General features: G+C 35.8%; 5 protein-coding genes across 6 annotated transcripts; 1 reads left to right on the forward strand and 4 right to left on the reverse strand.

Moving 5' to 3' along the window:
- Positions 1-3,880: 3,880 nt before the first annotated feature.
- On the reverse strand, positions 3,881-6,521 carry LOC125423047 (glycine-rich protein A3). Its single transcript, XM_048476188.2, has 3 exons — positions 6,307-6,521; positions 4,638-4,962; positions 3,881-4,305 (listed from the first exon to the last, which is right to left on the reverse strand). The coding sequence occupies exons 2-3, from the start codon at positions 4,939-4,941 to the stop codon at positions 4,079-4,081; spliced, it is 531 nt and encodes a 176-aa protein (XP_048332145.1). The 5' UTR covers positions 4,942-4,962; positions 6,307-6,521; the 3' UTR covers positions 3,881-4,078.
- A 2,642-nt stretch (positions 6,522-9,163) lies between these two features.
- LOC107429641 (chromo domain-containing protein LHP1) lies at positions 9,164-12,839 on the reverse strand. The gene is made up of 5 exons (XM_016040367.4): positions 12,384-12,839; positions 12,096-12,208; positions 11,085-11,864; positions 9,628-9,688; positions 9,164-9,548 (listed from the first exon to the last, which is right to left on the reverse strand). Exons 1-5 carry the CDS (start codon positions 12,831-12,833, stop codon positions 9,501-9,503), a joined length of 1,452 nt encoding a protein of 483 aa, XP_015895853.2. The 5' UTR covers positions 12,834-12,839; the 3' UTR covers positions 9,164-9,500.
- On the reverse strand, positions 12,835-18,019 carry LOC107428976 (RNA polymerase sigma factor sigB). The gene is made up of 7 exons (XM_016039587.4): positions 17,612-18,019; positions 16,869-17,059; positions 15,772-16,377; positions 15,121-15,351; positions 14,850-14,990; positions 14,390-14,590; positions 12,835-14,295 (listed from the first exon to the last, which is right to left on the reverse strand). The coding sequence occupies exons 1-7, from the start codon at positions 17,679-17,681 to the stop codon at positions 14,014-14,016; spliced, it is 1,722 nt and encodes a 573-aa protein (XP_015895073.2). The 5' UTR covers positions 17,682-18,019; the 3' UTR covers positions 12,835-14,013.
- A 715-nt stretch (positions 18,020-18,734) lies between these two features.
- On the forward strand, positions 18,735-20,745 carry LOC107429005 (upstream activation factor subunit spp27). The gene is made up of 2 exons (XM_016039618.4): positions 18,735-19,150; positions 20,289-20,745. Exons 1-2 carry the CDS (start codon positions 18,821-18,823, stop codon positions 20,412-20,414), a joined length of 456 nt encoding a protein of 151 aa, XP_015895104.1. The 5' UTR covers positions 18,735-18,820; the 3' UTR covers positions 20,415-20,745.
- Positions 20,746-21,638: 893 nt separating this feature from the next.
- LOC107429114 (uncharacterized) lies at positions 21,639-24,420 on the reverse strand. Of its 2 annotated transcripts, none has more exons than XM_016039772.4 (7): positions 24,268-24,420; positions 23,946-24,034; positions 23,646-23,698; positions 23,244-23,358; positions 23,005-23,127; positions 22,072-22,255; positions 21,639-21,971 (listed from the first exon to the last, which is right to left on the reverse strand). In XM_016039772.4, exons 1-7 carry the CDS (start codon positions 24,397-24,399, stop codon positions 21,786-21,788), a joined length of 882 nt encoding a protein of 293 aa, XP_015895258.3. In that variant the 5' UTR covers positions 24,400-24,420; the 3' UTR covers positions 21,639-21,785. The 2 variants fall into 2 exon arrangements, with proteins under 2 accessions (XP_015895258.3, XP_015895250.3); XM_016039764.4 differs by having other exon boundaries at positions 23,862-24,034.
- Positions 24,421-24,544: the final 124 nt, after the last annotated feature.

Raw genomic sequence — 24,544 nt, forward strand, 5'->3', positions numbered from 1 at the left:
TCGTGTTTAGATTCATGTACTACAGCTCTATATGAGTCTCGTTCATCAGGATATATATTGGCTGGATATATACATACATACATCATCATCATCATCATCATCATCATCATCATAATTACTTCGAGATGAAGTTAAATTACCCTGTAACTTATGACAAATATTTCTTCGATTGCCTTTTCTTTTCCCCCTTCAATTTTCCATGTTTTTTCTTCCGTAAAGAATTATAAATCTCTTTCTTTACTTTTAGAGGTATATTGAGATATTTTTTGACATTATTTTTGGATCAGAATGCAATAAATGGTGCTTTAATCTTATTATTACACTATTTTGCATTTTATGATTATAATATTTACAAATTATATTATACTTGTTACCTTCAATTAGAATACAATATAACCAAGCTAGATTTACTCTACCACTTTCCATTTTTTTTCTCTTAATAATTATAAATAACTATTAAGTTAATTTATCATAATAATAATAATAACATTAACAATAATAGTTTATAAAACTAATATTTAGCAATAATAATGAGTTCAAAAAAAAATACTTGTAATAAAAATATGTAAGAATTGCTTACATAATAATACTAATAATTATAATAAGTACTACGCTGTTATACATCCAAGTTAAGCATTACATTTCCACCATCAATAACTCATCCACATAATTATATGAATAAATATAAATATTAATAAATATCAAAATTAATAAGTACATAATATATTACTTTGTAAAGCAAAATTAATTCTTCATTAAATCAATTATATGGTCCATACCTTATAATTAATTCTACATTAAATAAGTGGCAAATTTTTTACAATATTTATTATTAAAATACTTACCTTTTGAAGGTTAAGAAATTGTGGATTGAGATTTTCTTTCTAACTTAAATCTTCCAAAAGCTCTTTCTATTATGAATATAAAATGTGAAATAAAAAAAAAATGATGTTGGAAACTAACCACCTTTACTGAATACAAAGTCTTCATTATCTTTTTTTTTTTTTGAAACTTTCAAAATCATTCTTTCTGCACAATTTTATGCTGGAAGAGGAAGGGTTCAAAACTTTAAAATAGAATTTTGCATGAGTAATGGACTAATAATTTATCACGTTTTTAATACTGTACACTATAATTGATTCTTATACACATGAAGTTGATATTTTAAGTTGTATATGCTTTATAAAAAAATAAAATAAAAATATATGCATTTTCTTACCTCAATATTGCAAATCAAGAGAAATAATATTTTCCTTCGTGATATATATACTTTTCAGTTATTTGGATGTACAAAACCAAGATAAAAAGAAAAAAACAAAGCAATTTTTTTCTTTTTCTTTGAATGTTCTAGAGAGATGTACATGCAAAAATGGACTTGATGCTTTGTCTTTTGTGAGTTCGGGCAATTTTATATCACAATCAAAATGTACTTTCTTTTACCAATTCTTTATAATTTTATTATAAATGAGTTTTTTCATATCCATTATTTTTTTCTATTATCCTGTAAATGGATTTTTTTTTTTCCCTTTTCTTTTCCTTATTCTCTGAACTTTCCAATTCTTTATAATTCTATTATGTCATTTCTCCCCCTCGTGGTTCTATTCCTTTGTGGTTCTGGAACCTTCTGTTTTTTTTCTTTCTTCTTTTTAGCTCGTGCCCAGAAAAAAAGCTCCAAATTGACTATTGTAAATTCACAAAAAAAATTCAAATTATTATTAAATTATTATTATTGTTGACTTGTGATAAAGCTTAATATAGTATTGGATCTCTCATTAAAAAACAAAATTTGCAAACCAACAACTTAAATTTCTACCAACAACCGAAATATCGGCGATATTTCCATAAATATCCACTGGAAAACCGCCATTTCCATCGATATCTGTCGATGACATCGACATTCATCGACAACGCAAACATTTCCACGGCAATCCAGATAAACATTTCTTCCCCACCTATCGGTGTCGATGCTCGTCAAAATCCAATATTATCATTGACTTTTTCTCCACTGATTATGAATGACACCGCCAACTCCCACCTTCATGCTAGTTCCACTGATAGCACCATCTACATTCATTTTCAGCATATCACCAGAAGGAGCCTGCCTATGCTGAACCACGTTCAAAAACCCATGCCGAACCTTTATCGCTTGGCCATCACCAATCCTCCACATTACCCCATTATCAAGAATGCCACGACCCCACAAGATACTCTGCCACTGATGAGATGGATTTATCGTGCCTCCCAAAAGGTACATGATGGAAAGTACCTTGCTTTCAGCACTTCCGAAGCTAGATTTCCAGGAAATTTAACCACACACCAACATTGTTCGGCCGACAATGCTCTATTAAAATCCTCCAGTGATCTGAAGCCTAGCCCGCCCACTGATTTAGGTTGGCAAGTCCGTTCCCAACTCACCCATGAAATACCTCGATTAGCGCCATTGTTACTCTACCAGAAACGTGCTATTAATCCATTTAAGTTCTTTCGTCAATTTCTTTGAAAGCTTAGAAAAGCTCACGCAGTAAGTAGGAATTGATTGAGCAACAGCTTTAATCAAAACCTCCTTTACTGCTTTGGATAACAAACGCCATTTCCAACCTGCAATTTTCTTCCATACACGTTCTTTTATAGATTGAAATAACTGAATTTTATTCCTCCCAATCAGAGATGGCAAACCCAAATATTTTCCATGCCCAACCACATGTTGGACTAGGAACCGATTTCGTATCTACTCGCACATTTCTTGGTGTATAAGGACTAAATGTAACAACCGTCTTCCTCAAATTTACTTGTTGTCCAGATGCCTCTTCATATTGCTTTAAAATACCCAGAAACCGATCACAAACATCCATTGTAGCCTTTGCAAAGAAAATTATATCATCACCAAAAAATAAATGTGAAATTCTTGGGCTACTCACAGCAACTTGAACACCTTCTATAGATCCCTCTGCTTCAACTTTTTTCAAGAAACAGGACAATGCTTCTGCACATAGAAGAAACAAGAAAGGTGATAAGGGGGTCACCTTATCGTAGACCATGTCCAGGCTTAATGAAACAACATTCATCTCCATTTATCAAAATGGAATAAGATAAAGAAGAAATACACCTCATAATTAGCTTGTACTCAATCCATAACCAGCATCATCTTCTTCGAAAAACCCCATTCAACTTGATCATACGCCTTACACATGTCGAGCTTCACTGCCATAAAAGAATCAGCTCCAGATTTCCGTTTACTAAACAGTATGCATAGTCTCAAACGCTACCATGATGTTATCAGAAATGTGTCTGCATGGAAAAAAAGCGCTCTGTTCGAAAGAGATTATCGTAGGCAGGATACGTTTTAACCTGTTCACCAAAGTGTTGACCAAAGTTTTGGCAATAATTTTATAAACCACTGTGGGTTGTTTTGCTGTTGGAGGATTTTTCACTGGTGGTGGTATATTATTATCTTATCATTAATATTTTCACTAAATGCACTCATATACCCGTGTCTGATACATTTATTCATTCTCTGTTTTCCAATATACACCATCAATGTTAAGAGATCGTCTTCTTAGCATAAAAAAATTGAGAGTACGTGTTAACTTTCTACAGGGACTTGGTTTGTAGTACCCAACAGTACCTGATGGTTTTCCTCTTTTGAGGAAATACATGCTTTACAACCCCATTAATTCAGGGGAAAGAATGAACCGGACCAGTGGAACATTGCGTGCTTTTTTTTCTTTGGATGTCATCAAGTGTTTATAAGTGCACCAACGTTCATTTTTACATTCTATAGAGATGAAATTGCGTAAAAGGTTTCCTGGGCTAATTATAACTCATTAAGCATTGTTTCCTTAACAGAAGAGCAGATATAAACATTCCTTAAAAGCTCTCATAAGATGAAAAATATATATTCATATCTGTCAAGCAAGCATAAGCAAACCAAATCACATAAACAAGGTATTTGTTCCACAAATAAGAAGTGTCAACAGATGGTTAGAAAGGAGCCTTAAAGAATAATTTTATTACAAAGCCAGTAACGAGTGTTTGGTCCTGTAATCAACCAGCACTGGTGGTGCCTATATCCACAATATTACTTCCATTTCTTGAACCTCCCGAACTTGCCACCATGCTTCCAACGCTTGCCAAATTTTCCGTGCTTAAATTTCCCATGCTTGAACTTTCCACCATGGCCATAGCCATAGGCACCCATATGTGGCATATGATGATGAACGCCATGTGCCAAATGGTTAGCACCATAAGCAGCAGCTGCAGCAGCAGCGCCTCCAGCTAGAATTGATCCTATACTATGTCCTGGCCCTGTAAATATTTATGATTAATCTGCAAAGCATCATGACAAATCTAGTGGAACAGATTTTCTCTCTTCTGATATTGTATAGTTATTAGCATTTAGTGAATAAGAAAAACAAATTCAAATACATCTTTAAAGCAATTGGTACTTCGTAGCTCTGGCAATTAATTTTTTCCAAGGAGGCAAGACAAAAATAGAATAAAAACAAGGAGAGACTCTCTTGTTCATCTTCCGTAAGTGAAATGAAGGAAGGGCCATAAAGGTCCTCCACCACTTATGTAGCAAGTAAATAAACTTATGAAACTCAGGAAATGCTAAATTGAGAGGTTATCATATGTACCTGCTGGATGATAGGGAGCTGATGGACCAGGATAAGCTGCCGGGGGGTATCCACCAGGTGGTGGATAGGGTGCTGGTGGATATCCACCAGGGGGAGGATATCCAGCTGGTGGATGGCCGCCTGGAGGAGGATATGCCTGAGGTGGATATCCAGCTGGTGGATAGGATTGTGGAGGATATCCCTGAGGTGGATATCCTTGTGGAGGATAATGTCCAGGTGGGTAGTGCCCAGCAGCAAATCCAGCTAGATGCGAAAAGATCCCTTTGTCACTGGATTCATCATTGTTGTATTTTCCACCTCCCATCTTTATTCAACTTGGAAATTACTGATGATAAGTTGCAAATCAAAGGCAATTTTAACATGAGATTATTATTCAATCAAGATAATAAACCAAAAGTTCCTAATCCTACAGACATCACCATCCACCTGAGGATGAAATTGATAATCAATTATGTACGAGTAGTTTCCATTCCAGAACCAACACAGTTCCCAAAGAAAGAGATGAAAGAGGGCGAAAAACAATTGACAGGCAAAAAAATAATAAGCAAGTCATCAATACTAATGAGTTCAGACTTCAAAATAGCAAACTCACAACCTTGACTACAGAATATCACTCCTACTCAAGTAACCCACAATTCCAGTATGAGCCAAGAAAAATCCCTTTAAATTGTTCTATGTAGTGTCTCATATTGCTTTTGCTACATAGGTATAGAGTACCGGAAGCTCTTTCACCTAGGTTTAAAGGCAAATAGATCATACCGCAGACATGCCACCAGAACCACACATACACAACCAAAAAAAAAAAAAAAAAAAAAAGAGATGAAACCATTTAAATGTAGAAAAAGCAGAACCAAAAGAAAAAAGATTGACCAATTGAAATGTAGAAAATTCATTGACCAATTGAAATGTAGAAAATTCAACTCACAATCACAAAGAAACAGTTAAGCATCTCTTTTGTTGTGTTATAAACTGGGCTAATTGGTCACTTTTGCAATCAAAGAGGCAACGATGAAACATATCAGCCTCTTTATAAAAAATTTGTAAAGACTTAAGTACATGAGAAAAGATATAATCTTTCGTAATGTTAACAAGTATTGTAATGAGGTTGATCAAATTCAGCATTGGATTTCATGCGAAACTAATATCTCCAATGCCAAAGAGTTCACATTCAGCACAAATGAATTCTAAATGCCAACATGATAATTTTCTTGAAAACATATCGAAACTAGTAAAAACTTCAGAAATTAGAAGATAAAACAGCCTTCTCCTTCTGCTTCATATTATTACCTAGTAAAAATATATACAAACTTTCCATAAATGATTTTTCTTTTTTGGGCTAAAGAACTTTCCACAGATGAATGTTGCACAAATTTAATCATATCGCCGTATATAACAATTAGAAGGATGTTTGCAGATCAGAAACCCATAATCTCATACATATACTGATCAAGACCGTCAAGAACAATCCAACCCAAGAAAGATGCAACTTAAATGAAAGATCCAAAGAAAAAGAAACAACAGCAATTCTTGAGAAAACAAAAGGAAATAAAAAAAAAAAGAACAAATAGAAAACAGAGTCGCAGTTTCTAAGAGAAATAAAGAGACGAGCTAAGTCGAAAAGGGAAAACTAATCAAGCAAAAACCCAAAAGAGAATTATAGATTTCTCACCAAATTGAACACTGTTGGAGGAGTGAGAGATTTTAGAAAAAACGTATATCTGGGAACGGTGAACACAGGGCAAACCCCTGCCTCTGTTTTAAGATAGGTGATGGTAATTTAAGGATTAGATTGCTTGCACCAAGAAAGATATCGTATTTATATGCCCTGTATTTAATAAGCCGCGTTCCTTGGACGCGTTTGCTTTATTCCAGGCATTCTATCTTTTTTGCTGAAAATTCCAGGCCTTCTAACACGTACTTGATAATTACTGATTAATTGTTACCTCATTAAAAACGTAATAACAAAAAAAAAAAAAAAACTATGCAATGAAAAGCACAACATTCAAAGCCAAAAAAAAAGGGCCCAAAATAATAAGAATACTAAATAAAAAATAAATAACAACTTTAATATTTTTTCCGCATCAAATCTAACTTTTTGTTCTTCAACAAAAAGACTACCAAAAAAAAAAAAAAAAAAAAAGACTACCAATAGCGCAAACAGAGCACCGCCAGTCAGCCACCATCCAACGAAAATATATATATATATATATATATATATTTTTTTTTTTATTTAAAAAAAAGTCTAATATGGTGGTAGTGCAGGCTTAAGCGTTAAGTAATGTCTAGTCGTTATTTGGTGAACCACAGCACCTTCTACGAACTCCATATCTGATATACGTACAACTCATGCAACAGCCATCCTATCATCGCTTAATTCATTTGACCTATCAACAATATTCATTACTATGAAGCATACTCTCATTGTCAAATTAATATGTAATTGTTGTCACATCATGTTCTTTACATAATACTTATTATTATTATTAATTTATTCAGCACAAAAAGAAAAAAACAAGAAAAAAAAATTAAAAAAAAAAAAGATAATAGTTATTTTACCACCGAGAGTGGTAGTTTAATGAAAGAAAGCAATCCAACTATCACACCCCTAGAAGCTGGACTGGAAGTTATGGTTCGAAATTTTTAGCTTGAGGTCTATGACACAAAACCACCTTTTTTTTTTAATTCCAAAAAAAGGGTACACTTTGAAATTGGAAAACCCTTTTTATGGATGGCATTATAAGAAATATTGCTCTTACCTGTAAATTCTCTTGGAGTTCTAAATCTTATTGCTCAACTGCCATATAAATGGGGTGTGAAGGATAATTTTAGTAAAGGCTCTATTTCTTGTCTTTGATCTGCCTTCTAAGTAAAGCTATTTGTTTTGAAAGGAGTGTTTTCTTTATAATTTTGTAATTAATGAAATTCATATTTATCAGAAGCATATGTATATTTTAGTCTTCATATTGGTATATCCAGATGTGATGTAGGCTAAACCAACCCTATTTTATTGGAGTCAAATTGATCTGCGCAGCCCCAAATGGTATTTTCTGCATACCATGCATATCCATGCACATAAAACATTATTAAATCCTTTCAATTTATTCTGTTTCTGTGCGTCACAAACAGAACTGGAATACAAGCTGATAGATTCCAGCTAAATTACAGGGTTCATCGATGTCAAAAAACCAGATAAAAGCGTTCATTTTAAACAACCACCACCTGACGCATAAGAACTCCCATATGCCTGTGGGGAAAGATTCTATTTTATATCGAACCAAAATATCTTACCTTCGAATATATACACACATGAAAAATTGTCCATCTGATCAGCGTCGAGAAGTCGTCTAGAACTCTATAAGAGAGAGATTATATATGCACCCGCCTATTTTTATTATTATTATTATTATTATCGTTATTATTTTATTTATTTTATGAATTCAAGAGCTTTAATCTTATTCTTTGCTGGTTTGACGATTGGTTTCCTTCTGGCTCATTTGGCACTTGTTTAGCCATGCAATGAAAACAGACCAATTTGGCTATAGCGCATAAATTCAAATATAAGATCCATTTTGAAGTTCAAAATTAAAAAGCTTATATATATATATATATATATATATGAAACTTCTATACTACATCGATGATGATGAGAAAGTCGCACCAGGTTATAGAGAAGAAAGAAAAGCACAAGTAGGAGAAACGTTCCCAACCCTAATCCAAAGCCATCGCCATTACCATCGTATGTAATATGAGCCTATGATGAGATGTCATTGCCAGGTATGGAAAAGAAAGCAGAGAACAAATGCAAAGCCAGTAACACCAAAACCAACACTACCATCACAAATACCACAGTTGCCCTGCCTTCTACGCCCTCCCCTGCTGGAAATAAAGGTACTAAAATCTCGAAAAGGGATAGCAAGGCAGGGCCATAGATGACCAATCCCAAGCCACCAACCATTAGAGACGGTACCAAAGGCGAAGGTCCTCTTTCCCCCATTGCTGCTGCCTGCTGCTCTATGCAGATATCTTTGCTTGTGCAAGATAAGAGATTACTTTAAACAGATAATATTCTTTCTCGGTCTTATCATTATAGTTAGCTGAGCAGCTCTGCCAACATCTCAGCTGCCGGTTAGCATCTTTTTCTTTTTCTTTTTTGATGCCATCGAGAAACGTTGGTTGTGTAACACTGATAATGACAACAAAACATATAAATTACAGCATCACTGTGCCTACTATCCAACAAACAACAGAAAGAATTGTTCCAAAAATAAACGATGGAAAAAAGCATTTTAGAATTTCATGAAGAGCGACTTCATCATCAGCTTAAAAGCAACTGACGAGATTTAACAATGTCCAACTCTTTTTCCGGATGCCGTGCTTTGTAATGGAAATGACCAAAAAACAAAAAATCTATTCATCTCGTTAGAAGACAGACACTAGATCAATAAACAAATCCATTACATCAAATTCAGTTTTATAAATGGAAACTAATTTAAGAAATAATAAATGGTGAGAGAGAGAGAGAGAGAGGGAGAAACATGACTTTCCAATCACTTCCATGTTAATATCCAGAGATGACATGATAAATTCACTTGACAAAACGAGGAGATGCCCTCTAGTTATCTCCAATCTCCATGTTAAATACGCAGATGACATAGTCATACAGATGAGAAACAAAAAAGAGAATAGGCAGATTGGCTACCGGTATATGAACTAGTTTGATGGTATATAACTTAGTTTTACACTAAATTTCGTTTGTTAACCTGCACTATCTCCTGCAACTACAAGAATAATACACTGTATACAGCTAACACCATAGAAGATGCACATCCAGCTAGCTTATCCTCCATTTGTACCTTCGTCCCATCACAATGTAGGACTGTATCGAAGATGTTGCTCATAAAAGTTGATCAACTGGAACAAAATAACAAAATAAGAATGACATGAATAGCTGCACAATATTCACAAAACTATTAAATAATTATTTTATTACCAGAAGTGGATTGTTAGCCTTGAGAAACTTGTTATCCACCATCACCTCCCTCCCATCGGATCTACAAAAAGTCAACCCCATTAAGAGCAATCTTAAAGCATCTGCATATAATTATATACCGTTCCATACAATATATCACATCTTTCTTCACATTTTTTGTTTCCTTTCAATAAAAGTTTAGAATTTCCAGAAGAGCAACGAAACTAAAAATGTAAAGAAACAAGTGAATGTAGAAATTAAAATAATTAACAAAGGAAACAGAAAAAGAGCTGAATTTCAATCATAAAAACATAAGAACTTAACCCTAAACTCAAAAATAATTAACAAATGGTTCAGTTTCATTTGTTTGCACATACAACATAATTGCCAAAATCTTCTCTTATTGTTAAACAACTGTTGCCACTTTAGGAGGAAAATTAGCACCCAACATTCCCTTCCGAGGAAAAATATATTTGTTCCAAAAAACCTGTAAGCATTTTTCTTTCTTCCTTGACAGGAATACACAACTCACACAATCAATAAAGTATCAGACCTAAGAACCTCAGCTTCTACCTCGTGCTTATAGAAGAAGACCATGTCATTTTGTCCAACACTAGCGTTACAAGTTCATTAATTGTGTACATTTTTTTTTTTTTTTCTAAAAATCTTTTTAATGAAGTCTATTCCCTAGTCTAATAGATTAGTACTCACCCATTACACGACTATCCTTTCTGACTAAACTTTTGGGCCTAGGAACTCTTGCTTATTTCTAATCACGTGGTCTGGGTGCCAAAGTTACCCATAGTTTGTGTCAAAGGCATAACAACCTTTTAGCTTTTTAATAGAAGACATGCTAGTAAAGGTTTCTCTTTAGTGTCACGCTATTTTTTATGTCATAAAAGTCTCAAAAACATCATGTCAATATATATATATATATATATATCAAGCTTCAAGAAACAATCAAAACATCTGACCGACACCAACATTTAAATGATTAAAAAACAATCCTAGTCTTATTGACATGTTTGGTCACTATACTGTCTAAGATATTTCAGCAACTAAATTTTAACTTGAATGAAGTATGCATCCAATTACAGGAATTAGGAACTAGGAAATCAAAACTGTAAAACAGCACAGATTTATATATAATAACATACAACTATGATTTCAAATTTTAAATACACAAGGTAAATAAATAGGCCCAACAAAATATTGAGACTTCTACAAGCATCATTAAGCATAAACCAAGTTATGACACAAATTATGGTGGCACCTTGGAGATTGAGGCCCCTGGAATCATAAACTATTCCAGTTTCTTCAAAAGGGAAGTCCTTAACATCAGTTTGATGGGAAATATGCATTCAGCATGCATGACAAACATTGTGAATACACTAAATTATGCATAAGTGTGGGTCAATTTTTGGGTACTTAACCTTCACAACAAAAAGGGAGTAGAAGTTAAGAGTTTAATAACAAACCCCATGGCCATAAAGGTTACTGACACATCCTGGATGTTGTTTGACACTGAAGCTGAATAGCCTATCGGCTTAATAATCTTGGTGATACGCAATGCATTTTTTGATTCATCAATCTTATTCTTGTGGCTTGAATTCTCCCCTGTAGTGTCAGGATATTCAACCCCAACGAGCTCAACCCTGCCACCAGACACAATTCTGTTTCTGCTTGTTGCATTTTGTTCGACAACCAGTTCGCATATGTGTGGCTCTTGTTTAAACCTCTTCACAGAACCAGACTTCCTTCTCCTAGATCCAATACTTCGATTGCTCTGAACTGGTTCCAAACTATCAACCTTAGAAAGTCCATCAATGGGGCCTTTACCTTCAGAAGCCTTGGCATCTTGAAAATGTATGGCTAGTTTATCCACATTGTTACTTGACGTTGTTACTTTAAGCTCACTTAGCTTTGGATCATACTCATTTTCATCTCTCCTTTCAACAATCTGTTGAGAAACATTTACATACCCATTCTCAATATTGGCTTTCTTGGCTGCTTCAGCACTGTTTGCATCCCTAGTGTGGTCTTCCTCACAAGCAGAACTCAGAGAGTGTGGGAGGGCAGGAAGGTGAGCAAGGCTCAAATTGTCAAGAGCTGCGGAGGACAGGGATTTGTCAATGTCAACAATCTCAACACCTGTATCATTGTAGGCAGTGAATGAAGAACGCTGCTGCCTCTTCTTGGGTTGAGTATGGGGAGTCCCATGCTTGCGCTTTCGCTTTCGATGCTTTCCCAGTCGCAAGCTTCAAAAAGAAAATGTATAAAATTTATACATATATTTAAATATCCTTTTAAAATGGATGCAGGTTTGGAGCTCTAGCTACAAAAATGAAAGAAATAACTCTGATGAAAGCACAGTTGGGCAGATTTTAAAAGCAAACCATTTAATCATAATAATATTTTGGTAAACCCAAATAAGGCACAAAGGGCAAAACAGAAGAGAAATGTTAAAACGAGAAAGCAAATGAACATACCTCTCCTCAAATGCATCAATAACATCAGAGCAGGACTGGAGATTCTCCAAGGGCTCCCAAGTATTGGCAGTCTCGGGCCAACCACGCCATTTGATAAGGTACTGAAGCTGACCCTAAGGTCGAGGTTTTTGCATGGTAGGCAAGCGCAAGGATTAGATGATTAGATTAGATTAGGAGGAAAAATAAAGAGAAAAAAAGACGTCGATTTTCTTATATAATAATAAGCAATGGAAAAGAAAAATGAAAGCTTTCGAGAGTAGTAGTGGTAGTGGTGGGAAAAGGTAGTACCTTCCGAACCCTTTTACGGCGAATGGCTTCGATTTCATAGAAGCCCTCGTCTAGCTTGGGACGTTCCGTATTGTCGCCGGCGTCAGCTTCGGCATCAGCGTCGTCAGCGTCATCGTCGTCCTCCTCGTCGTCAACCTCGACATCGACAGGAGGAGCTACAGTATCTCCATGGGGTTGGGGTTGGGTTTGGGTTTGGGGTTGGGGTTGGGTCTGGGGTTGGGGTTGGGGTTGGGGTTGAGAGTGGAGGAGGCCTAGGGCATCGTCGTGATGATGGGGTTGTAGTTGGGGGGCATGCTCATGGAGAGGAAGAAGAGAAGGGGCAGAAGATGAAGAGTGATTGAGGGGATTGTAGTTGGAATCGGCAGGTAAATCAGCTTCAGCAGCAGCAATAGCAGCTGAAACAGGCAATGCCTCCCAACTCTTTCTCCTCCCTCCTCCCTTTACTTTCATCTTTGTTTGTGTTTGTGTTTTTTGTTTTTTGTTTTTCAATGAAATTAAGTAGCTAACAAGAATAGGTAAAGAAGAAAAATAACATAAGGAAAAAAAGCAAACAATATTTTGATGTGGTTGCTTACAGAAGTAACTGAAGACGAGGAATGCAAATGATGCCAGCCTTCGTCTGTTTCGTGTTTCTTTCTTTCTCTGTCTTGTTGTTCGTCTTGATTAAAGCCTGTGCGAGAGAGAGAGAGAGAATCCAACCAGTCCAACTCCAACTCTCCCCTTTTTATTTTTTATTTTTTCGACCCTAAATTAACGAAACATGTATGTGCACCGTATACCAAAGCCGTAATGATACGTGCCCTCTGCCACTGCCGCCTCCTAAAATGTCCGCTCACTCCGTACCCCCACCTGCCCTACCCTATCTAGTATCTACTACTCCTATAGTCTTAGCAACATAAAATAAAATAAAATAAAACTGATCTATCAATTACACGACGCACAAATGAATTATAATGCGGTATTGAATGAGTGCCATGGTTTATCGGTTTGCCAAATAAGTAAATCAAACAATGCGATCCATTTTAAATTGTCATCTTATTTGGGACTTTAATATTCAATTACATATTCAAGGTTATCTTACCACCTATATTGTTATAAATTTAAAGATTTTAAAATCCTTTTGCCTCTCACAAAGTTTAGATTTTGCTCGTTGTTTATGCTAGAGAGATCAAATATGTAAAATAAAATTTTCCGTCAAAGCCATAGAGATTCTTTCTGAAGAAAGTGAGAACTTAGACATTTCTTTTTCTCTTTCCAAAAAAATAAAATATAAAAATAATAATATAATGGTAGGATCAAATATAAACGAAGTCACTCGCAAACTTCGGCAAGTGAAATGCTTTGTTGAATTTGAACTCCACTGTTGAAATTAAATCACAAGTGCCGTTGGCAGACAATTCAAACTTCTATTGTGAATATTTCTCTCTTTGGTACATCAAAACTGGAAGATTTTCCATTCCAGAAAATTAAGAAGAAAAAAAAAAAATTTATGCACAAATGTTCTCCAAATGCTGTTAGAAAAAGGTACAGTTTTTCTACTCTAGAATATGAATATATATATATATATATATATGTGTGAAGAGAGAGAGAGAGAGAGAGAGATTAAATATACTCCCATGTCAAAAAGGACCTATGAAACCAAATACTGCTGCAAATGTTTGGTCCTCTTCTTGTTCTTGAGCTTTCTGAAGGCACATGACTCAATTTGCCTTATTCTCTCCCTACTCACGCCCATCAGCTCTCCTATCTCTTGCAATGTCTTCATCCTTCCATCCTCCATTCCAAACCTCCATCTGATGACCTGTTTTTCCCTTGGATTCAGACTATCCAGTACCTTGTCCAGGTCCTGTTTCATGAACTTCCTTATCAGCACGTCTTCTGATGTTTCTGCATCGGGATCTGCAATTACTTCCTGGTCAGAAAGACACATAAACACCACATTAGCAACTGTTACTAAGCCCACAGAGTTAACCAAACGATGACAATAATAGAAATTCATTACAGACCGAAGGTTTAAGATTCTGGTTGATCCCAATCTTCTGCTCCAGAGATCTAGGAGCTTTTGGAGTCAGTAGAACTGCAGCAAGCCTCTTCATTGACAGCCCTGTTGCCTCTGCAACTTCTTCGTCATCAGGATGTCTTCCATTTTTGCTATATAATTGCTTTCTAGCCTCTTTTACTCTATAAGTTGCCTCCACCATGTGAAACTGTTTTATAAAAGATAAATGGAGTATAAACATAGATGTCTTTACATTTACAATTACTGGCTTGTAGAAGTAGAATGGTACAATTGTTGAACACCAAACACTTCCCCTTGCACCCCAAACCCAAGAAAAAAGGGATAAAAACTCATCAAAAGGAAAATGTTGTTTTAACATTGATTCTTTTAGGATGAAGGGCAATCCTCAACCATTTCCATCAAACAATGGAATGCGGGACAATAACTTGGAGTGGGGGAAAACTTACCGGTAAGCGAATAGTTCTGGACTGATCAGAAAGAGATTTGCGAACTGCCTGTTTAATCCACCAATGAGCATAGGTTGAGAACTTAAAACCTTTTGAAGCATCAAACTTCTCAGCACCTCTTACGAGACCTCGACATCCTTCCTGCAAGAAGCAATATGTAGCCATTTAGAAGAATAGAAAGCTACCAGAGTAGGAAAATATTATCTCTTACATTAGGGGAAGAAAATCTCAATTCTCTTCTTGACTGCATGCATCAAAAGAAGATGCATACCTGAACAAGATCTTGGAGATTCATCCCAGCTCCCTGATAATTTTTGGCAATTGATATAACAAGCCGAATGTTGCTCTTGATCATTTTGTCTTTGCACAGAATACCATAGTTTATACGCCTCCTCAAGGTCTTCTGATCAACTCCTGCTGCTGCAGCCCACTGGGCAAAGGTGGGCTGACTTCCACATCGTTCTGTTAGCTCCTCCTGAAGCTTTTCCAGTTTCAGTAGGTCCTGGAAAACATTGGTGTTATGGAGACATCAGAAAAATACATCCAAAATTGATTCTAAAGAAACCAACGGATATTTTCTTGGTTGTTTATACTTCTATTGATGAAAGATCAAGGAGACACCCCAAGGTCAGCATAAGATCATTTGCCATATTGCATGAATTAGTTAGCGGTCATGTGGTTTCAAATACAAATATGAGATCCAGCATTTACCCCTATCAGAATTGCTCTTGTACAGTAACAGAACAATATCCTAACAATAATTTTCCCCAACAAAAGAATAAAAATTTATGCTTGCTTTTTCACTTTCTATGATTGTCTTTCTAGTAACTATCCTGCCTGGAACCAAAGTAAGGTAAATTAACTTTTTTAAAAACAATGTGATTTGAAAATCCTCAGAAGATTGCAAATGATAATAGCACACCTGTATTCCTTCTGACAACTCAATTTCTTCCGTTGCAGTAAGAAGCCTAGAAGTACTAGTAGTTGCTCTCAAGTATCGCAGTGGGTCAGAATGATCTATGTCTTGCAAAGAAGCGCGCTTCTTTCTAACTGTAGAACCAGACTTCACTGACACAACAGTGGCAGCAGCCTTCTCGGCTGCTCTGGTTCTTCTGGCCTTCCGTTCTGTTTGACGCCTGGATCTTACAGCTATACCATTTGAAAGTTGCGACTGCAGTAGTTCAAGTTCTTCATGTGTTGGCTCCAAATCATCAGCCTCTTTTATAGCACATTGCATGGAATAATCATCCAGCTGTGCAGTTTTGGGTCCCATGGAATCTCCTAGTCTAACAGGTTGTCCTGTTTTCATATGCTGAGGCCATTTGAGATGCAAAGCATCATCTTCAGGAGAAAATAGAGATGTGCTCTCTGCTCTTGTACAAGGGTTGTTGTTAATCAGCAGAGTTGCATCCTTTGCAACCTTCACAGCTGCCTTTGCAAGAGTAACAGCTTCAGCAGCAGCAGCTGCTATTACAGCCTCTTCACTTGTAAGAAGTGTCTCTGTGGCTAAAGTAGCTTCAAGGTTTGCCTGAAGAGAAACACCAAAGCTAATTAGAGATATAATCTTGAAATATATATTAAAAAACTTATATCAGAAAGAAAATGCTCAGAGTGGCGACTTCAAGATCAAGAAATGGAATTTGATGAATAACGAGTATGCGATAAATAAGTGAAGGCAGCTAGGACACAAATGGATGAATTTTGTCAAAATACTATGAGAACCTAACCAACATAAACATGGATTTTGAAATGGTTGCTATTGAAATTAGTTAACGGTAAAAGCAATTTGGGCATTTTGGATGCAGTGAAACAGAGCAAATAATATTAGGCTTTGACTAAATGTACTGGTTTTGGTCCAAGATGAGCAAAATGTTCAATTATGTTGAAAACAAAAACCAGATGCATCTCCAGGTAGATAGCTTCAAACAACAATAATTTATTACATGCACTGAAAAATGTAACATATTGGTGTACAATAAATCTCAGTGAAGTTATTAAAATATCAAATAGAATTCTGACCTTGGCAGGAGGACCAATTGCCCCTGTATATGTCCATGGTCTATTTGCAGTCACAGAATCAGAATTAGCATCTAAAGAAGGTAATCTCAGCTTCTCCAGGTTAAGCACGGTAGTCGTTGCCATTGATGTCGAAGGTGAGGAAGTGGATAAAATACAATGGGGCCAGGAAGAGATAGAGTCTCTAGGTTTTGCTGAAATATAATTAACCAAGTAAATATGAAAACACTAAATCTATTTTGCAGGGCATGACAAATTTAGAGAAGAAAGTTCGTTAAGAGTCCAAAAAAACAAAAAAACATAAAAGATAATGACCACAAGCAAATGACTGTATTGTGGGAGTGGTTGTAGATTTAATTTAGAAGAGTAACAACACCGAAAGCAGCAAATTGTTTTACGAAAGAGAATGATTGCAGGTAAAAGCAGCTAACTTTTTATTACAGATCCAAACACTAGCCCAAAATAAAAAATAAAAAAAAAAGCTATTGACGAGACGACACCACACACAACAACAGAAAAGAAGCCAAGACTAATTAAAAGTTTTCATTTGGAAAAATCTACATAAATTCGAAAAGCTATGCTGTTTACAGAGAAAGCCCGCATTACAAAATGGCCCCAGCAACAAAACGTAAATTGAATCGTCAGTTGAGAAAATGAGGAGAAAAACGAAGACATACCCATTACAGTAGTGACATAAAACAAGGCGTAGTTAATACAAGATGGGGAGAATAAGAAAAGAGACTTACGGAGATGGGTTCGGAAATGTATAGAGAAGATGTCCGGCTGGCACTTGAACTGTGGCAATAGACAAGACATCCTTGTACAATCTATGTATCTCTTTGGTTGGTTGGTTGTTTTTGCAGTCAATGAAAGAAGCAGACTTTAGATGTGCATACTCTAGGAGGGAGATGAAAAGGGTGCTCTACCATTACTCATCAGTGGAGAAACAGGAAGAGTTTCGAGGGTGTGTTAGTTGTTGGCAAATAATACTTGGGGGCTTTGTGGTGAATGCCCAGCCCGAATGCCGAATTGGTGATAATATAACGGATAAGGAGAGAGAGAAAGAAAGAGAGAGAGAGAGAGAGAGAGAGAGAGAGTGAGATATATAGAGAGGAGAAAGGAAAACGAGCTGCCTCCCCTTGCCTCTCTGTCTGAGCCTAAGGACCAGAGAAACAACCCAACCCACTTTATTCTCGCCTAACGACGTCGTTTTCATTATTTTCATCCTCTGTGCTTCTCATCAAATTATTTGGTGTACTTGTCCACACACACACACACACATATTTGGTGTACGGTCGGTTAAAATAAAAATTAAACACAAATTTATGTTATAATGATTTTATATAATGAAAAGAAATGTAAAACCAGGATGTATTATTATTATTATTTTTTTCTTTTTTACACCAAACCAGGAGTTAGTCTAGCAAAAGTGATATTTTTATTAGCTTAAAAATTATTATAATATACTTTAGATAAATGAATCTTTTTAAAAGATAGATGAAACTAACTATAAACTAATTTAGTAATGATATCTTATTTTCCAATTAGTGAAAAATTTTGTCTTTTTTACTTGTGCTTGTTTTTTTCTTTAGAATTTCAATTTTAGTTTTTTCATAAAAACATTCTATTTTTTTTTTTTTTGAAAACAAAGGTGGATTTTTATGTAATTCGATTCATTTAACCATAAAATTGAATAATGTATATATATATATATATATATTTTTGGTAATAGAATTTGAATAATGAAAATGATGATAAGGGAGAAATAGAAGAAGAAGCCCTCCTGGAAATAATAATTCAGTAATGCTACAGTGACCATAATATATATATATATATATATATGTATATGTATATATATAGAAAAGGCATAAGAAATTTTAGACTCTACCTTGAGACTGAGAGGGAAGGGTCAAGGGCGTAGGAGAGAGAGAGAGAGAGAGTCTCACAAGGCAAAGATGTCGAGTGGTAGTGTTGGAGTGGGTGCGAGGGTTTTCAAGGGTTGCAGGGCTCTTCTGGCGCCAGCTGCAAAATCTTCTTCTTCTGCTACTACTCCGACGGCGTCCAAGCCCAAGCCCAAGCCTAATCCCGCGGCCAAACCAAAGCCGAAGCCGAAGCCGAAGCCACAGTTCTCTTCCACTCCCAAGCGAGAACCCATTCGACCCACCGGCATCCTGAAGCCCGCTCACGTCTCTCCTGCTCTCGGAGCCTTCCTCGGCGTCTCCGAGACCTCGCGTGCTGATGCCGTCAAGCAGATCTGGGCTCACATCAAGTTCCACAACCTCCAGGTTTTCTTTCTCTCTTTCTTTGGAATACTTAGAAACAAAAATCTGGACTCGATATCTTTTTTCTATAAGTGACAAAAAGAAGAAGAAAAAGAAGAAAAGGTGTTTCACTATGGCCTGGTTGTTATCTGCTGCTATTGGACATCAAAACCTTCCTGTTGCATTATCTTCGTACAAATCCATTTGCATACCCTCAAAATGGCCAGTTGTGCTGCTTTACTGAGACTTTATTTGGATTTATTATTGATTTTTAACTTTAAAATCTCTTAGTTAGCATTAAATTTATGGCATTATGGACCTTTGATCTTTGTGTTCATGTTAGGTCCGTGTGAATGTGATGCGGTTGTAGCCTGTTTTATGGGATATCGAAATATATAAGATTCGCCAGCCACTAAATAGTGTATGCTGATCGGCATTGCTTTTTATTTTGACTATTGATCTATTTGGAGGTTGCGTTCCATCAAAGAACCTATTCTATCTGTTCATCTCATTTTTATTTTCTATCTCTTCTAATTACAAATAAATGAGTTTGTAACATTTGGTATCAGGGCTTGACTTTGAAGCATCATCCATGCTAAGGTTTTTTTATTAAACATTGCTTGGCCAATCAATTAGAGTGTTGAAGATGATACATATAGTTTTCATCTCAGTGCTAGTTGCTTAATATAATGTGTTCGTTCTTTAACCTCCTCCAATAGCCTGTAGAAAGGAAATTCAAGTGGATTATGACGAGTATATGCACATTGTACAATGGAAAAGCTTATGGAATATGGTTTCTTGACTTTGCAATTATTGGAAGAGAGGGTTCTTCTGTTAGGAAATATATTATGATCTTTGCTGAAATTATCTTAGTTGGAATCGAACATGTCAATGTTTATTTATAGTTGTAGTTATTTGGAACCAAGTACTTTAACTGCTTCTTTTTTCTTAACCATGCCCTAAAAGGTAAACTGTACTCTATATAGGTGCATGTTTGAATTACTATCATGTGACACATAAGAAGAAACAAAGAGCCATGTGAGCCATGGCAAGGACCATAATTCTGGAAGAGCCTGAAATGTTATTAGTTGCATTTGACCACAAATAAATGAAGTTTTATTCTATATTATAGTCTAATGAAACATGTGCATGCTTTTCGCAGAATCCTGCTGATAAGAGGGAGATAAATTGCGATGAAAAGCTCAAGGCAATATTTGATGGAAAAGACACAGTCAACTTCTTGGAAATTGGCAAGTTGCTATCTCGTCATTTTAGAAAGACCACATGAGGTCTGGAAAACTACTGATTTGGATATCAACTTGATGTGTTTTCACTTGGGCACCTTTATGAAAATTCAAGGTCTTAAGATTTCTCTTTTGAATCGTTTTGGATATTATTATGTTGATATTAACTTTGGCAAAGAGCAAAGTTCTCGGCTCAATTGCTGGCTGACAAGTTTTTAGCTTGACATGTTGTAAAAAGTAGATAGGAAAAAGGTAGCTTGTGACTTTATGAAGTTTGCTCTAATTCATTTGTGCTTATGCTCATCCTCTTATCGGTTGGTCTTATGATGAGTAGCTTGGATGAAATGAAAGTCATATCTCTCAGTATTATCAGGAGATCATTGTGTTGGGATGTGAGTTATATGTTTTTAAAAAGTGGTTTTTAGCCTTGTAAATATCAAGGCTCGGAATTTGGATTGACATTTCTAGAGTCGTGCTTCATGTTTCAAAATATCTTAATTTAGTTTTTCCGACGTTAATCCATTTGAAAGCGTTATATGTTTAGTTTTCACGGTTTCTTTTCTTTTTTCGGATAAGAAGCTGGCGGTATTCTCTCAAGCTTCAATACAAGTTGGAATTTACCGTATAGGTTAAACTATTATCAGACAGAAATTTTTAAGGCCTTGCATAGATATTTGTTAACACAATCTATATAAATGATAAGGGGAAAAAAAAAAAAAAATGAGAGAGAGAGAAAGGCAAAAGGAAAAAGGATTGGTACAAAATGTATGGTTGCTCCTATCGATTCTATGCTTTTTGTCGGCGGAGGTGTAGTAAATAATTTGAAACTAGCTAAGTTCTTCCATGGTCTCAAAGCTCAAAGTTGAATCCTTTTAGGGACCTAAAGAATGTGTTGCCGGTTAATTGTTTTCAGAACAAGAGTTAAGAATGAGCTCGGTGATAATCAAATGCACGGATAGTATACTCTTTCTAGCTTGTTTTGCAGCTAAAGGGATGACTGAAGCTCTTCTACTGCTCCAACGGGCGATTAGATTGCATGAAAGCGTCCAACCGGCAAAGATCAAACAGGGTATTCGTTGGACTGGGAAGCTTTGGCAATACATCCATCTATTTTTTTTATTGGTTTTTTATTTTATTTTTATTATTTAAAAGATTTTTCGTAAGCAGAAGAATACCATCAAAGGTGAGAGTTCAATCACCCAGATAGAGTCTACAAAAACAGCATTGTTAGCTTCTGCGAGCTGAAAGTTTGGAAGATGGATGCAAAATGGAAAAATTAAACAATTAATCATACATTAAATGAATAGAATTAAAAAAAATTGAGATGTTCAATGATGCTATATTTATAACATGAATGGGATGGGACTCTATTATTTTCTGCAAACTGTAAAGTGCAGTGGCAAAAAAGTGATTAGTTAATTAAGGAGGTGGTGTATCCATTGCTCTACAACATCCGGGGAACCATACCATGGTTTTGAAGCATCATCTGAACCAAGCGGGGAGTGGTAAACACCGTCCAAACTGATATTCAGCGCACCATCCAGATGTGCTGATGCTTGAGGCACAACTCCATCACCCCAAACATTTGCCTCTCCACAGACCTGACCAAACAATATAAAAATATATAGCTATAATCTCGTACTAACCCCCTTAACAATATATATTTTCACTTCATAGTAATGGACAGTAGGATTTGTTTACCTGCTTATACCCTTGCCCTACAATGCGAGCACGGAGGGTGGTAGTTGACACTGAAGTGGAGGTGCTCGTGTTATTTATGACAGCACCATCTGATTCTGATATTGGTAGTGCCGTACCTTCAATGGGAAGCACATTATCAACGTTTGCATTTGAGCTGCCAAAGAAGGGTGCACCTTGGATATACCTGCAGTTTGGCATATCCCTTATAGATCCTAAACGTCTGTCATTTACAATTTAGTTTCTAAATTCAACAATGATCACAGAAAAATGTTTTTTTTACAGTACAAGGGATCACCACTTTTTATGGGTTTTCACTTTCACACGCCAATATTCAAGTCTCTTATTTTGGTCTTGCGAAAAAGGGCACCAGCACGCATTATTACCACAGCATTTACTAATTTGCAAAATCGTGACTACATAAGAAAATATATTAATCAACCAGTGTTTTGCTCCAGGTTCGAAAATTAGATATGAACTAGCCTTAAATTGTAAGAAATCACATCTACTATAGATCAAAAGCTCTACAATACATGTTACCAAGTGTTCAAATAAAAGCTGAGGTCCTTTGTCAACAATTTTATGAATTTTTAACTCCTGCTCCAAGAAGAGATTACGTAGCAGGCAAGTTCAAACTCCTTTTGGAACTTGGAAGATAAAGAAGGATCTTTCCGTTCAAGATTTGTCCATTGAAATTAATAAGCAACTCTTAATTATTGTCTCACTTTTATAAACCTGATTTTGGATAAATCCTGAATGTTATGCCATAAATACGTAACAGAAACAAAATGGAAGGTGAGTTTTCAGTTCACACATATATGTACATGATATCTCAAAAGCATGAATGTTCTTGGAAATGTAGATCAAATAGCCATGAAAAAGAAAACATACATGTTCTAAAGAGCAAGAAGGATCCAATTAATATTGTGTTTTTACCTCCCAGCAATACATACATATTTCAGTTGAGAAGTATAAACAGCTTTTGAGCAATGCTTTTCAACATAATTGAGCAGACCTCTTGTTTGATCAATGACCCCTGGTAAACCTTTTGGAGGTGGCCTGAAGAAAAATACAGGTGGTGATTATTTTCATGGGGAAGGTGAAGTATATCTTAATCATTGCTAACACTTAACAGAAAAAAAGAACATGTAGTACAAATATATTTTATGACCTACAGGTGGGGGGTTCCAAGGGTCAATAATAAGGAAATATGGGAAATCCCAAAATCTTCCATGTAGATGCGTGCAAGCCATCCCCCAGCTGAGTGTCCAATAAGAGACAAAGTACAACCTGGAATATACGACGTTTTCCAGGGCTTTAGAATCCATTCTATCATATACATATGTAAAAGTATACAATTTCAATATTGGCAGGCTTTCTTTTCAACTAAAAGGATAAAATTAGTTACAGGTGGGAGTTATACAGAGATAACATTATGAGAAGCAAATAATTTTTTATTTTTTATTTTTGGTAATTCATACTGCATTAACAAAAGCACAAAATGAAAGAAGCAAAGAATTGAAATTGAAGATAAAATTAAAGATACAGATAATTAATTAATTACAAATTAACCTAACCTTGGCTAAGCTCCTTTGCCTCTTGAACGGCCTCGTCAACCCTTTTCAAATACCTGCGAGTGGGAGTGCCAGCAAATGCTAATAAGTAAATAATATTTGTTGTTGTAACTTGTGCGTCATAAAAAGAGAAATAGAAGGAAGGATTAGGATTATATATATATATATATATATATATGTATATAAATATATAAATGATAAACATATATAATCTCCAACCAATCGAGTACAGGGCGGGGACGGAGAGTTCCCCGCCAGTAATTGGGGTCAACCAAACCGGCAGCATTCCGCAGCCAATCAAACCTGGACACCTTAGCGACTACCGTCTCCACTCCGTAGTTTCGCAAAGTAAGCTCCAACTTTTGATAATCACTCGAATTGTTTCCCAAGCCCTGAATTCAAACCCAAAGTATTTTCAACTTCTGTTTCGGTTATTTTATTATTGATGGTAGGTAAACTAGACTAGACTAGTAAAAAATGTATACTTCCAACAGTAATAATAGCATGATAATGCTTGTTAATGTTATATATACTGCACATAGCAACAAAGAACATAGCACATAGCATAGCAGTATTAGTGTGAATAATAAATGATAAAGAAATGGGAAAGCAATCTTTAATTAACTGGAAGAATAACGGCAGGGCGGTACTTGAAGACGGAAGAAGAAGAAGGTGAAGATAAAGAAGCAGATGCGTGGTCTAGTGAGAGTAGCGGCGAGGAAGAAGATAGTTTAAATGCTGACAAAACGGAAGCCATTAAGCCAACAGAGTAGTCTGATAGCTAATAGATTGGAGCTGTTGTTTGTTGGCCTTGTATTGAAGCCTATACTGCCACAAAATCAAACAAACGCAGCCACACACACGCTCACTTCAAAACTACTGCTTCGTAACGCTAAACAAAA

The sequence above is a fragment of the Ziziphus jujuba genome, chromosome 5, assembly GCF_031755915.1.
Source record: "Ziziphus jujuba cultivar Dongzao chromosome 5, ASM3175591v1".
NCBI classification, from domain to species: domain Eukaryota; kingdom Viridiplantae; phylum Streptophyta; class Magnoliopsida; order Rosales; family Rhamnaceae; genus Ziziphus; species Ziziphus jujuba.